Consider the following 14,492-nt stretch of genomic DNA (forward strand, 5'->3'; position numbering starts at 1 on the left):
TGTCAGATATAAGTTATGATAAGCCATCCCTGAAGTAGATATTTTGTCACAGTTTATGCTTCAGTTCATATTTGAAACCCATGCGTTGAGACAAAGAATACTTCATGGCGGCTAACACAGCATGCAGAGAGAAATTGCAGCTTGTATTTTATTTTTAATGAACTGAAGCAGAAAAATTAAACTTCTCCAAAATGAGGGTCAGGCACCAGACAAGATGACTGTAATTAAAGTCCACAAGGTGACGAGTCGGACCTTTTTAATGGGCCTGCAGAGGCGAAGGGTCTCTGTGACGAAAAGTTTTATTCCCATGTCTGCATCAAAGCTTTGGCGCACTATAAGCTCAAATTAGAGTGTCACAGGGAATCACATAGTCATCACTGTGCCAGAATTCAGCAAAATCTCCTCTTGTCAAGTGTAACGCTAAGAAGCAGGGGTGGAGCAATATCTTGCAAGGGAAAAAAGGCAGATTAAAAATGGCATCATAATCCAAAAAGTATCTCCCAGTGAACAGATGTGGGCACTTGACCAGAGGGTGACATGCGCATCCCAGAAAGAGGAGACGTTCCTACAAAATCACTGAAATATGGGATGATCTCAAACAGATGGTGACCATAAAATATCTGTGGAAGTTTGACCGGACTGTTGAGCAATACATATAATTGGTGCTGAGATTACTGCCCCCTCTCTCAAGCCGTTTCCTCCTCTTTGAGTATCAGCACTGCTTTATTCTAAAAATGTGACTTTCTGATTATTATTATTATTGTTATTATTTGAAAGTGTTTGTTCTATGTAAGCTGTGACCTTTTTGCATGTTCTAGGCCATAGAAGGATACGTTGAGTTATAGAATACTGGTACTCGCCTCGGATAGTCTGGTGCATGATAAAAATACCTCAGAAAGATCCTCTATTGTTGCACGTTGAAAACCAGGTGATGAATTTATTCATCATGTTTGCGCAGAGGCAGTTGAGTGGATTTCGTCAATGCAACAGCAATGTGTAGACTCCAGACAAATGATGCGGCACAATATGAGAATGCCTCTCTCTGCTAGTCAAGTGCCTTTTAATTATCTGGTGATTCAGAACCCAGAGGACACATCTGGTGAAATGTCTTCCACATTTCCTTGGAGATATGGAAGAGGGATTGTCACACATTACAACTTTTTTTTTTTTTTTGCACTGAAGGCTCTATTAACCACCACGCCTTTTGCTCTTTAGAACTGTGTTGCAGGCACTATCGGAGAGGGGGGTTGGCTGTCCTGCAGTTTCTGTCAATCAGTTAAATCCCTTTGCCACAGTCATGCAAATCCTTCCATCCACCCTGTATTGTGTACTTTTTCAACAGCCCTTTATTTCTCCTGCGCAGTTCTGTCTTCCAAAAGACACTCACCTAGACAGTGTCTCTAAATATATCTTGTTTAGCCTCCATTTTATTTTTCAATTTTTTTTTGGGAATAGAGTACAGAAATGTAGAACAAATGTATTCACATTCAAATTAGACTGATGTCAAAGGGAATTACTTTTAGGCATTGTGTTGACTGAGTGTTTGTAAAAAGCCCAACTTAATCCATTACAGAGAGACAGTTTTGTTTTGTTTTTTTGACTGGATCATGTAGTATTAGCATGGCAACGTTGACTTCTGAACATGTGTAAATGTCAGACTTAAGTCTAAAATAGTAGGAAAAAGACACCTTATAATAAGAATAAAAGGACTGGTATGTAAAGTCAGACCTGTCATGTATTTTGTGTGAAATGCAGAAGATATCATTTCTATAGTTATAGAGATATTTTAAATAAATGTGCACCTTTTAGGTTTCCACTCCTTTTATCCTGCAGTGTTATTGCACAATTACTGTGTGTGTGTGTGTCTGTGTGTGTGCGCAACAGTGTGTATCATGTTGGTTAGTGTATGGAATCAGATCAAATAACGTTGTCCAGTTCGGTCAGGTTGATTACGGTTGATTTGCGGCTACGCATTGCTATCGATTTGTTTGGGTCCTGTGGGGCCTCCAGCTTGTGGTGACGATGCAATCATTGAAATATGAGATGGAGAAACATACACAGCTGCAGCAAGGGTGATTCCCAGCCCTGCTGTGGTGGCAGGGGTCTGAGTGAAGAGTTGCATAAAGGTCAAGGAGCTTCTTGAGATGGAGCAGATGAACGTTAAACCGGAGCACGTGGAGGTCAATTTAAACATACTGTATATAAAATCAGTTTATTTGTTGCAGAGATCGAGTAAACGTATTGTGGGATGGATGTTCAGTGACCATTAACTGATTCCGCCTTTAATTTGGTTAGGGTAAAACATTGGGATTACAGATGGTTGTAGCTGGGCCTGAAAGTAGGTAAATCAAAAAGGGCTGCTCTGCTCAACCACGAATATTAGGAGCTAAGAGATTATTACAGTACAATTGATTTAATGGAGGGAGACCAGGGAGGATGTGCGTAGCCTGTGGGTAGACTGAGTAGTACCGCGTGACCTCAGGCACACTTGTGAAGAGTGTGAAATCAGCACATGTGACGATGACTATGAAATAATACTTTTTATTCTTCTTGTCTTTATTTTGTTTGTTTGTTTTGTGCTAAAATGTAATTTAATCCATCTTTGCGTATTTGGCGTCAGAGAGTCAGGTTTAACCTTGGCAAAATAATCTCGGGGTGAGATTATACTGATTGATTGATCATATACATTTGCAGAATGGAAATTCCTGCTACAACCATTTTACAGAAGTGCGTGTCACCCAGCTGATATGCTTGATGCGTTTTGATCACCTGACTGATGTTATGTTAGATGACCTTCCTGCTTTACTATCCTGTGCACTGCAACATCCAACTATAATCTCTCCAGGTGAATACACAACACTGTGCCAGATCCTCTTTCGACACATTGAATATATGTGATAATTGTATCATTGACCATACGATGCTTTTACTGAACTCAGGATTTCAGAGTGTTTAATGGAGGAGTCTATTTATCATTAGGGCCGGATCGCGAACACCAGGGGCCGAATTGGAAATGCGATGTTGTTAGAGTTGCACGGGTCCTATATAGCACCCCCTAAGGTCTTGGTCTAATGTTCAAATCTTGGATAAAATTCCTTGAATGTGCCATTGAAATGACCAGATAATTGTGAAACTTTAGTCCTGTTACACTTTTGGACAATATTGTGTGTTATACATACAGTACATACTGTACTGTAATATATGGCTTATGCAAAGAGAAGTTGAGTGGCGGAGGAAACGGCAGGTTAGATGAACCATGTGACACTAATCATGAATTGAGCAAGACGTGATAATTGCGGAGTTAAAGACTGAATGGGATACTGATCCTTATTGCATGTTTTTTTTTTATTTTTCCCGTGACACAATGGCAGTTATTTTACAGCCAAACACACTTGTGACTTTTACATTTTTAAAACATTTAGTTTTAGTTTAACATTTGACATATCCACACAACCCCAATTATATTCTGTACCTCAGCTTGCAAGGAGACATTCTTTAATTACGGGCATTGCATTGATTCAGGCTTAACCCAATTTGTAACCAGAGTGAGGAATATTGCCACTGGTTTAATCACTGAAGAATTAATTCAATATAAATATGGAAGAATCTGGAACCAAGAAATGCCGCCGTTGCCAGCAATCAACAACATGCTGTATTTTCTGGAAATTGTCATCATGGTTGGAATGAATAATTAAGATTGCTTGGATTAAAGTAGCCCCCTGTATTCTGATGCTTCTCTCCGATGTCTTTCAGTCAACATCGCAACTCACTGTTTACTCACAGACCTGGCTTCAGTTTTGTTTGTACAGCACCGTATCAAAACATACATTATCTTCGGCACTCTACACAGAGTAAGGTCAAGACTTGACAACATCAACGTCTTTGTGATGAACAAGCACTTATTGTCAGTGGAGATGAAATAATGTTGGCAAGTAATTTTCCCTGTTTGTCATTGTCTGCTTAAGAGCCAGATGGCTGACATTTGCTCATCTTATCAAAAATCAAATGGGTCCAAAGCACAAACAGTCACATGATCACATGGCATCTCATCATCAAAAACTGGAAATAATTTAATACGTATTAACTAACTATTTTGTCCCTGATAGGTCCTTTTAGCTGGAGCAACATGGTAATCTAAGTGAATTTAATGTTTACCTTCTTAAAATATAATGTGTGTTTGTGTTGTTTAGTTAGTAACCAAATCACACCTCTCCTGTGTGCTGACCTCTGCATGCATGCAAAAGCCCTTCGTCTGCTCTCTCCCCCTCGCATCTAGTACATACAGGTTGACCTTTTCATCCCTGACTGTGTCCCAGGTGGATTTCCACACCCCTTGTGTCTCTGAAATTGGATTGCTTTTTTCCTATCAGCCAAGATAGAAAATGACCAAGATGTGAAACTGGCACTGGCACTGTATGTTGCCCCAGGGGGTTGACAAAATATAAGAAACGACATATTAAAGAGCACTTTGACACACACCATTACAAAGTCAGCTTAATAATGAGTTTCCATTAGCCAATTAGCAAAATGCGCCGGAAATTCTAAGTAATTTAGCATGTGATGGTAGGGTGCCTCATGGTTCAGTTTGGTACAGTGCAGTTTCGAATGGTAAAGTCCTGGGTCAGGCTTGCGTTTTGACTAAGAACAGTAGCTGTAGTTGGGCAGGGTGTGGGCTTTGCCCCATGGCTGCATAGTGTGACGTCATACCAGTGCAACAACGCTGAATGTGACACAACAATCAGCTGACTAGCTAACCATACCGTACCATTTTACTCTGGTGGCCCAATGGTAGGGTATGAAAGAACGAAACGGTTAAGGGTTGGATATTTTGGTACTATTCCTAATGGAAAAAGCAAAGAAAATACATACCGTACTTTACCGAAGCTCAACAAGCAGCTCAACATTGTAGGACAATGGCATTTCCATAGAGGACCTCTCCCTGCTTTATGTGTAAGAATGTATAGACAGCTAAAGCACTTTGGAAGCAGAGGGGGGTCCCCTCAAAGAGGGCCATAGTCCAGTGCATTGAATAAAGAACTCTGTGTGCAGCAGGCAAAAATCGCAGGAAACACTTCGCCTGGATCAATGTGTTAGTCATGGTCCTGCCACACGCTGTGAGTCTAGAAGACTCAGACAAATGGCTGGGTTATGAGACGTGCAGTGGTGAGAGACTGATTGTTCCCTCTCCTCTGATCTGTGTGAGTGCGTGTGCACTCCTGATTTACAGTTGCAAGAGAAATTATGGGAACCCTTTGCAATTATCTAGATTTCTGCACAAATTGGTCATAAAAAAAGAAAGCTTTGTTTTTAAAACCACAGCGTGGATCTATCGTCCATTCTGTTGTTTTTCTTTGCCCTTTTAACCTCTTTTCCTATCACAGTTTCCTCCTTTTTTTTCTTTTCTTTTTGAACCACTACTCCTCCTCTCGCCCTTTGACCTCGGATCACCATTTTGGACAGGGATGGAAAAGGCTTTCATAGTGGCTGCTCCATTTGCTGATTGCAGCGCCTAAAGTGGTAAAGATAATGGCCCTGCACTGGCACAGCCCAGAACGAGGGCATGAGGTGATGGTGTACAGCACGACCGGCACCTGGCATTAGAGTCAGCAAAGAGAAGTCCTACAGTATCCTTTTCGACAGAGGAGTGGGCTGGTGGTGGTAGAGCTAGGGGGTTCTGTTCACTGTTTCCTGAGCCTCGCTCTGGCTGGCTGACTGGGGATCCCCTCTGACATGGCCCCACGGACCTTGTCGGAGATAACAAGGCATTGTGATAAAACATAGATGCAATTAGTGGCAAGGTGACAGTCCAAAGCGCTGGAGTGCAGACATATGCTAGTAGGATAAATGAATGCTGATGGAACTATAGCAGAATTTTAGACTCGCTGTCTAATGCCCACCAGACTGCAGACTTCATATGTACAGTTCTTGCTGCTCACAACAAGTCAGCAAGTGCTCTGTAAAGCTGTGAAAGAGTCGGTGAGAAGCTGCTCGTGCACCAGGCAGAGCCTCTTCAACAACTGGCCAAAAACAAAAATATCCCAGTGGAAGCACAGAGCATTCTTCTCAGGGGGCTTTGATTAAATGTGGCCAGTTTGCTCTGGTAATTTCATGATTCACTCAGCATTCTTAAGTGCACACACTGGAGCACTTCAAACACCAGTGCAAGTTTAGACTGGACTCATTTTCATAAATTGATCTGGTTGGAGTGTCTGCACACTAGTTACTGCTCCAAACAAAACAGTTTTATAATTGACCGGGTAAGGTTTCGAGCCCTTTTATCATCTTGTTTTGTCATCATGTATCTGATCCTGCGCTGCACCTAGCGTTTATGTAACGAACGGACAATTTTAACAAATGCATCTACATGGGGCACAATCTTGAGGGTCTAAGGCAGTGGTTCTCTATTATCTTCTGTCATGCCCCCCCAAATTTAAATACTATAGAGAATTTTTATTTATTTATTTATCTATATAAACTACTGTATGAGTTGTCCTGCCCTGCCTCTTACGCCCTTCTATCCTCCACATGAAGGTCGTGGGAGGGGGGGCACTCTGCCATAATAGAGAAACAACCATTCTCTCTCACACCTTCTGTCAATTTATAGTGTCCAAATCTGCATGTCTGTGGACTGAGGGAGGACACCGGAGAACATGTTACATTTGCCAGTGATTACCTGTAAAGGATCAGACCTCCGTCTATCCTCTATCTATCTGTTCTGCTGTCTGAGTGTGACATTGGCTTGCCATCGTCTTTCTGTTGTGGCTGTTGAGTAATAGTCCCAGACAACGGCAAATAAAAGAATCATATGCTGTGGCCATGTACTCTGATGTCTGACTAGTGGAACCACTTCAAACCTCTTGCCTCTGCAATTATTCAGTAAATCCTTCTGGGGGTTGTTTAGCCTAACGTTGGGGAGATTTGTGTTCACCTGTGATGAAATTTTCTAAGCCTAGTTTTGATAAAACAGTGTGCCTTACCTAAATATAGCAACCTGTGACTACACAGTCCCAGTGTCAGTGATGTGCTTGCAGCGTGCCTGCTGGCTGTGCTTAGCAAAGACTGCACCATTATGACAGTTTATTGGAGCAGGTGACAGAAAAAATAGGTTAAACCCTTTTAACCCCCGTTTTTGTTGTTGTCTTTTAGAATCTTGTTTCTTGCCGTTTGCCAACTTGATTGTTAAATAATAGTGGTTCCTCTTTTATGGACAATACACAGGCACTTTTTTAAATAAAAAAATGTCTTTGCAGATGTTGTTTTCCAGTTAAGTGTGATGGGCTTTTGTTGCCTCTCCCTGTGGGTAAGTGTAGATTATGTAAACTTAAGAAGGGTTTTTTTTTTCTCTCAAGCTTTTCATGCTTAATTTTTATTTAGTCTGCTTCATTTATTCATTAAAAAATGGCACTGGACTTAACATGCTATAACAACTATTCACTGGTGTTTGAAAGCAAAACAGTTCCCCATAAATGCAAGAGGATTATCCTTAGATTTTTTTTTTTTCCACAAAAAAATGACTCATTCAATATTACCACTTTACCAATTAATGTAATCTGCATTTGTCTGTGGTTGTGGAAGGAAGCCACACGCACACGGTGACTCCTCTTATATAAATGCCAGAGCTGTTGCTTTGTTGCCTTACTCTCTGTCTCACCACTGCTTGTAGCACAGTGTAAGTGATGGAGAGGCTTGTCTCACTGAGCACCTCACACAGCTGCACTACCAGACCACACCCCCCTCCACTGCTCCCCACTCTCCTCCCCCTCAGCTCGCAGCCCAATTTTTCAAAATCAACCACTGTCCAAATCACAGCGACACACATGCACAGTGCACACAATGTTGGCTGTTGCCTGTGTGTGTGTGTGTGTGTGTGTGTTCTGTGAGTGCGAAGGGGTCATCCACTGTTCCTCTGCTGTTCCCATTCAGTCACTGTGGTGCAGAATAAAAGGAGACACTGTTAAATGCCGTCTGCCACATTTACCTGACATGACCGATAATCTGCTTGCATGCTATGCCCTCGCTCTCCTGGCATGGCAGCCCACAGACCCATCTCTGCAGGAGAAAGGTTAACAAGTGTGCTAACATATTAGTGAATACTCCTCTCCTCAATCCCATACTTCTCTTGTACATTTGTTTTATACAGTATAGGCTACTCTGGATAGATAAGCATGTGTCCGTGGCTGGCTGTATGTATGAGCTCTCACTGTGTGCCTTCAGGTAGCTTTGCTGGCAGGGTGAGGAAAACGAGAGAGGCTTATCATGTAGTCAGATGCACTCTGATGGTGACAACACGTTCCTGTTTTCCCCCGGTCACCCCACTGCAGAGCACAGTGAGCTATGTCTCCATCCCTTCAGACCACAAAATGTCTCCTTTCATCAGTACTGTGAACTCTCAGCACCTTAACAATTTAGGTGTGAGCTGTTCTGCTGTTTCTCTTTCTCAATGTTTCCAGTATTTCTCTGGTTATCTTATTTCCTGCAGTCTGGCTTTTCTTCCCTTTTATACACATGTGATATGGTCTCATAATTGCATTAACCCTCTTATAACAATCAAGATAATCAGGCCGCCTGGATTTATTCGGAGTGAGCGCTTTTACCTCTTTTTCCAAGATAACTTTCACTTTCGATATCTGGTACTGAGAAGCAGTTGTTGAATTTTTTTCTGTGTCTTGAGTCTTGAGGGCCACCGTAATGACAAGTGTATGGGCGCAAAGCTCTATTTCTCTGCGTTCTGGCATCCATCAATCCATCTTCTACCGCTTTATCCTCCATGAGGGTCATGGGGGGGTGCTGTGCCAATCTCATCTGACATAGGGCAAAAGACGGGGTACACCCTGGACAGATTGCCACTCCAGGTTTTTTTAATTTTCTACATATCATAAATAGTCAAGGAGTTATGATAATGAGGAGTTGGGAGAATCACATTCACATCAGAGCTGCTAGGTTAACTGTTTTGCTTTTAAGACGAGTGGTACATCGCCACACAGAGGGAAACTGTGATTTTAGATGCACAGAGAGAAATGGAATTTTTTATTGCCTGCCTGTATTTATAGAACAATGTTCTTCTATTGATTTTTGCTATGTTTAGGTGGACTGACCTTCATTAGCAGGCAACTACAGGGAGAAATTATGAGCATTTAATCCATGGGGTCAAAAATGTGTTGATGGATAAACTGAACTAAATAAAAACATGGTATAGTTTGGTTGAAGGGAAAACACCTTTATTATATCATAAAAAGCACACTTTGTTGTAAGAGAACAAATGCAAAAATGGACTGCATGTATTTGCATTTTTGTGTCTTTAATAGTGTAAATGATTATTATCTGTGATAGATGATTTCAGCAGGACTCACAGCTATTACAGGGGCTGAAAGAACAGAAATTTAGTTGATTGTACGTAGACCTTGTCAAGTGCTTAGAGCACTCCTACTAAAGCTGGTACTCGCACAAATACACAGTCTATCCAGCATTTGTAAGATTAGGGAACCTGGCAATAAGAAAAACAAATGTCTTTACCTATGTTTGCATTTTTTTCCTTTTGAAGTTTTTTCTTGTTCTCTCGGGCTTTCAGTCTTAACACGAGCAAACACAGTGGTGGCAAGGTCTGTCTAAATATAACTCCACTTGACAACAAGCTGGAACAGAAGACACCATTTTACTTTGAAGAATTCCAATTACTGTCACTGTTTCCCCTGTGTGTGTGTGTGTGTGTGTGTGTGTGTGCGCGCACATGTATGTGTGTGTTTTTGAAATAGACGTAAACCTGAGATGTATGCTTGTGTATTTATTTATTGATAGTATGAGATCCTTTTGAAAACTGTAATCCAAGCCCATTACAAACCAAGTATCTGGAATTTTATTTTATGTTTTTTTTACTCCATAACAACTGTCAATAGAGTTTTTAAGCCATGAGGCATTAACATGTAAAGTCATTAGGGCTTTATTTAGTCTAGTAAAAGGATTGTTTCTTTTGAACCTTAGTGTTTTTACAGCAATACTTGGGATACTTGGTTAAGTACTTTCAGTTCTAGTGTCAGTTATTTATATACACCCCGTACTGCAATGTTACATTACATTACTAAGGAAACACAATGAATTAAAAGAACCACAAGATTCCTCATGATGCACAAGAAAGTATTGCATGGACATACATATAGAGGACACCTTGGTTACGCCCAGATATTTCTAACCCTGTGAGTTTACACAGTATTTTTACACAGTCTGGATGTGATACTGCAGAGCAGCAGTCCATTGCAAACCCAGGAGTTATTTACTTCGACACAGTGAATCAGCCATGAGATCAATAAACATCATGTGCAACAAGAAAGTAAAACTGAGGTTATTACTTACCTGCTCTAGTCCCACTAGCTTCTAGTAAAACCACTTCACCCATGCTGGTTATGTATGTAGCATCATTTCTGCTTTATTTCCTATGGCCCCACTCTTAAAATTGGTTTTGCTCAGAGACAGATCTTTATGACCCAGGTAGCCATATAAATGGATAAATCATAGGAAGCACATTAGGCCAGTGGACAATGCAAAGCCCCCCTCATGGTGCATTCTGTGGAGTACCCAGGATATATAGCTCTTAAACAAAAGACCCAATCTGGATCCAATTACAAAGCCAGCAGAAAGTGCAATTTATATCCAAACTCTAAGGCTCGGAAGATGGACGGGGTCACGGTAACGATTGTGATTACCAATTAACCCTCGCTGACCTTTTAGTTGTGATTTACGATTCAAACACAAAATGTTTGCATGCCGAACAGTCCGCTGGCATGTTTGGAAGGGTACATATGCATCGGTTATTATGCCATTTGTCGTTTTAGTCAGGCTTCCTGGTGATGAGTTGATGGTGTGGAAAGTAACCCCTCTTTTATTTGGATTTTATTTGGTTACAAGTCAGGCATCAGACTCGGGACAATGTGTTCCTGTCGAATCTCCGAACAATTCTCCCCGCAGAAGAGCAGGTCCATACATTTAAAGGTTATGTGACATCACCATCCTATACTTCACATTTCCCCATTTTCGGTTTTCTATCTTCAGTCTAGAAGCCACCTCGTGATAGACACAGAATACCAAAAATGGTACCCCTCTGTCTCCCGTTGTCTAGGTGCCACGTCTCAGTATATACAAGGACAGCTGCTCAAAGCATACATCCACTCTTCAATGTAGACAATAAAAAAATAAGCATCACAATATCACTTCTAAAATATATTAATCAACAAAAACACTTGCTGTGTTACATGTTACTCTCCTACAAAATTCACTGTATTTATTGTGACACAAAAGTAAAAATAATTGTGATTGATTTTTGATTTTACAGCAATTACTAACATAAGCCCGTCACAAATGAACATAAGCTGTTAAATCAGACACTATAGAATACTCTGTTACTCACTGTGCTACAAGAATAAATGTATATATAATAGTTTCCACTGATTTATGTTTCTTTGGTGACTAATAATTGAGTGAATTGAGCAGTTCTTAAAGGTCTCAAAAAGGAACCATGTTTGTCTGGGAAAAAATACAACAAACATACCAAATGAATAAAATACAGTCTGTTTTTCTCCATTTCTCTCAACGTCAAGGTTTTATTGGGACTTGACCATGCTGCTGCTGATGGTGGGCAACCTCATCATCATCCCTGTGGGCATAACGTTCTTCAAGGATGAGCACACGCCCCCCTGGATCGTGTTCAACGTGGTGTCTGACACTTTCTTCCTCATGGACCTAGTCCTTAACTTCAGGACAGGTATCGTCAAGGAGGACAATACAGAGATCATTCTGGATCCACAGCAGATCAAGATTAAGTACTTGCGCAGCTGGTTTGTGGTGGACTTCATCTCCTCCATCCCCGTGGACTACATCTTCCTCATTGTGGAGACCCGCATCGACTCAGATTTCTACAAGACGGCGCGCGCCTTGCGGATTGTCCGCTTCACTAAAATCCTCAGCCTGCTGCGACTGCTCCGGCTCTCGAGACTCATTCGCTACATCCATCAGTGGGAAGAGGTATGAAAGTACACCTGAGTGTGATTACTGTGTGTGTTTAGTAGCTTAATGTTGTGCACTGGCTCATGTCCGATGTGTATGTGGTCTAATATCCTTACTGTTTCCCTGGCTAAGGCTTCAGATTCAGTCTGAAAGACAAAAGTGAGTGAGGTTCTTTGTCTGGGGTTTTTTGTCTTTCAGTCGCTCCACAGTGGATGATCCGCATGTTAAAGTATTCATGACTATTTAAAAATATACAAACCTGAACAATGTTTTATCAATAATAGTAGGCAGTGGCATTTATAAGTGCAATACCTCATTTTATACCTTTACAATGAGCTGATGACTGCCTAATAGTAATGGCTCTATTACCATAAGGTGGCAGCAGCTTGTGTGCATGGTGGAGAGTGCATGTGTCTTTGCAAAAGTTATATGAGTTATGGGGTTTTCTTGAATGCATCTTGTAGCTGATCCTGCTCTGTTCCAGCTGCATTAGCGTACCCATTTTTTTTTAATAGTTTGTTCATCAATTTTCTATCAGAGCTACAACATGTTTGCAATGCATTTATCTCACTATTAGAGACCCTTTTCCAACAGGAACCTGAAGTCTGTGTCACTCACTCCCCCACACCAGAGTCCATAAAGGTAGCCCAACTCCATTTTAGCTTTCAGGTTCACGGTTCTCCCAAAAAAAACCGGAAACATGGATAGATGCTGCTTCTGATTACATCCACCCATGAGACGGTGTGACGGCCTCTCTTGCTGAACCCCAGTCACCAATAAGTTGATGAAGCTTGGATGTTGATTGCCATTTTCTCACTGTGTGCCATCCAGCTAACAGTGGGACCATGGAGCCCGCTGAGGCTTTTCTGCAATACAAGCATGATTGTAATTGCACCAGTAATTAGCGAAGGTCCTTGTTGCTCCCACTGAATAGATGTTGTTGTTTAGTCTCGGGAGTAAACGGTGCAAAGTGATGCATCGGTGTCTTTGTGCACAGTCAATGCGAGGGACCCGTGAGTGATACCGGACAAGACGGAGATTGGTTGTGAGGTTATGTGAGATCACACTTTCAGAGCTGAGGGGAGCGGACAGATTTTCTTTGTTAACATGAGCAAGAGTTTTTGTTAGTCGGCTGACCAGTCGCGAAAGAAGAAACGCTGGATAATTTCAATCAAAGTAATCCACCAGGAAGACTGCTTCTTGGAGGTTTCATAATAAAGTACTGTTTATCATTCTACACATTCTCCCAACTAAAAATAACTAAAGCCCCCTGCATGCTTGTATTTCTCTGACGCAATGTCAGTGCAGGGTTGAGGCTTTAGTTCAGGGTTTAGTGTCTCAGTGAAGAGTACTTTGGCAGAGTCAGCGTGCATGGTCATAATACAGATGTGATTATAGCAGCAACCCTGCATTAGTCCACTACATGCTGTTATTGGTGTCAGGGATTGAAGCAACATTTCCTGTCTAGTCAGATTGTTTACTTGATGTTTTCTGGGGTCTGATTTATTTCATTTTCTTTATCAAAGGCATGCAAGTACATTTCATTTTGGTTCCTGTACACGCCAATGTGTTTTATCTTACTCTGGAGCAGTCTTTTAAATCAAGACTAATTTAAGAAATGAGGTCTTTCAGCAGTGTTTTAAATGAGACTGTTGTAGAAAACATACATATTACTCATGAACAGCACTTTTGTTTGTTTTTTTCCCCTAATTTCACACTGACCTGGGATCGAAGCCACAACAATACATTCTAACTACACTATTGATGGCTATTAATTAGCCTGTTTGTGCTATGTTGTCAAAATGTAGCACCACTTGATTAGTTGGTGGGCGTGTTCACATGAATGCATAATCATTACAAAAATGTTGAATAGGAAGCTGATTGCCAGTCGAACCACAGTATCCACAGACCTGCCTTTGGGCATTTCACAAAGGTCCCAGGTTGCACTCTGGGTAGAACACAGTATGTGTGTGAGGTGACATTAATCATGCAGGGTCTCTGTGATGCCATTTCAATGAGAGGAAATGTTCAGAGGGATAACTGGGGGACAATCCCCTTTCCCCCCCGTGCCTCCATGCATGCCCGCTGCTCTTTTCTGAGCCCACAAATGAAGGCAGGGATACATTTGAATTGAGTGGACATGCTTGACAGTGAGCTGTCACATGTTCAGCCTGCAATTGGGGAATAAATAAAAGGGAGGAGACAGTGATGGAGAAAGGAATAGAAGAGGAATAAATAAAAAGTAATAGGGCCTGGTAATTTATAGGCACTGGCTGTTGTGTGGTTACAACCTTTTCAACATCCCAGTCTAGAAGTTATTTTTTAAGAAATAAAGGATAGAAACAATTGGGTGGAAAACAAAATAGTCAAGTCATAAAAGAAGGAAGGACATTGAAAGACGGCAAGAAACGATTTTCCGTTTGTGTGTGTGGCTGGTGAATGCTAGTTAGGCAGACGGAGTGGAAGGCCAACGTTGCCTCAGCGCTACAGCACTCCTG

General features: G+C 41.4%; 1 protein-coding gene across 1 annotated transcript in view; it reads left to right on the forward strand.

Annotated features, from left to right (window-relative positions):
- The window catches only part of hcn4 (hyperpolarization activated cyclic nucleotide-gated potassium channel 4), a 60,828-nt gene that overhangs the window by 3,681 nt on the left and 42,655 nt on the right, over window positions 1-14,492 (forward strand). The window contains exon 2 of the mRNA XM_044031137.1: window positions 11,589-12,012. Within this exon, the coding sequence (XP_043887072.1) occupies window positions 11,589-12,012 (424 nt within the window). The remainder of the gene's footprint in view (window positions 1-11,588; window positions 12,013-14,492) is intronic.

Source organism: Solea senegalensis, linkage group LG7 (assembly GCF_019176455.1).
Source record: "Solea senegalensis isolate Sse05_10M linkage group LG7, IFAPA_SoseM_1, whole genome shotgun sequence".
NCBI lineage: Eukaryota > Metazoa > Chordata > Actinopteri > Pleuronectiformes > Soleidae > Solea > Solea senegalensis.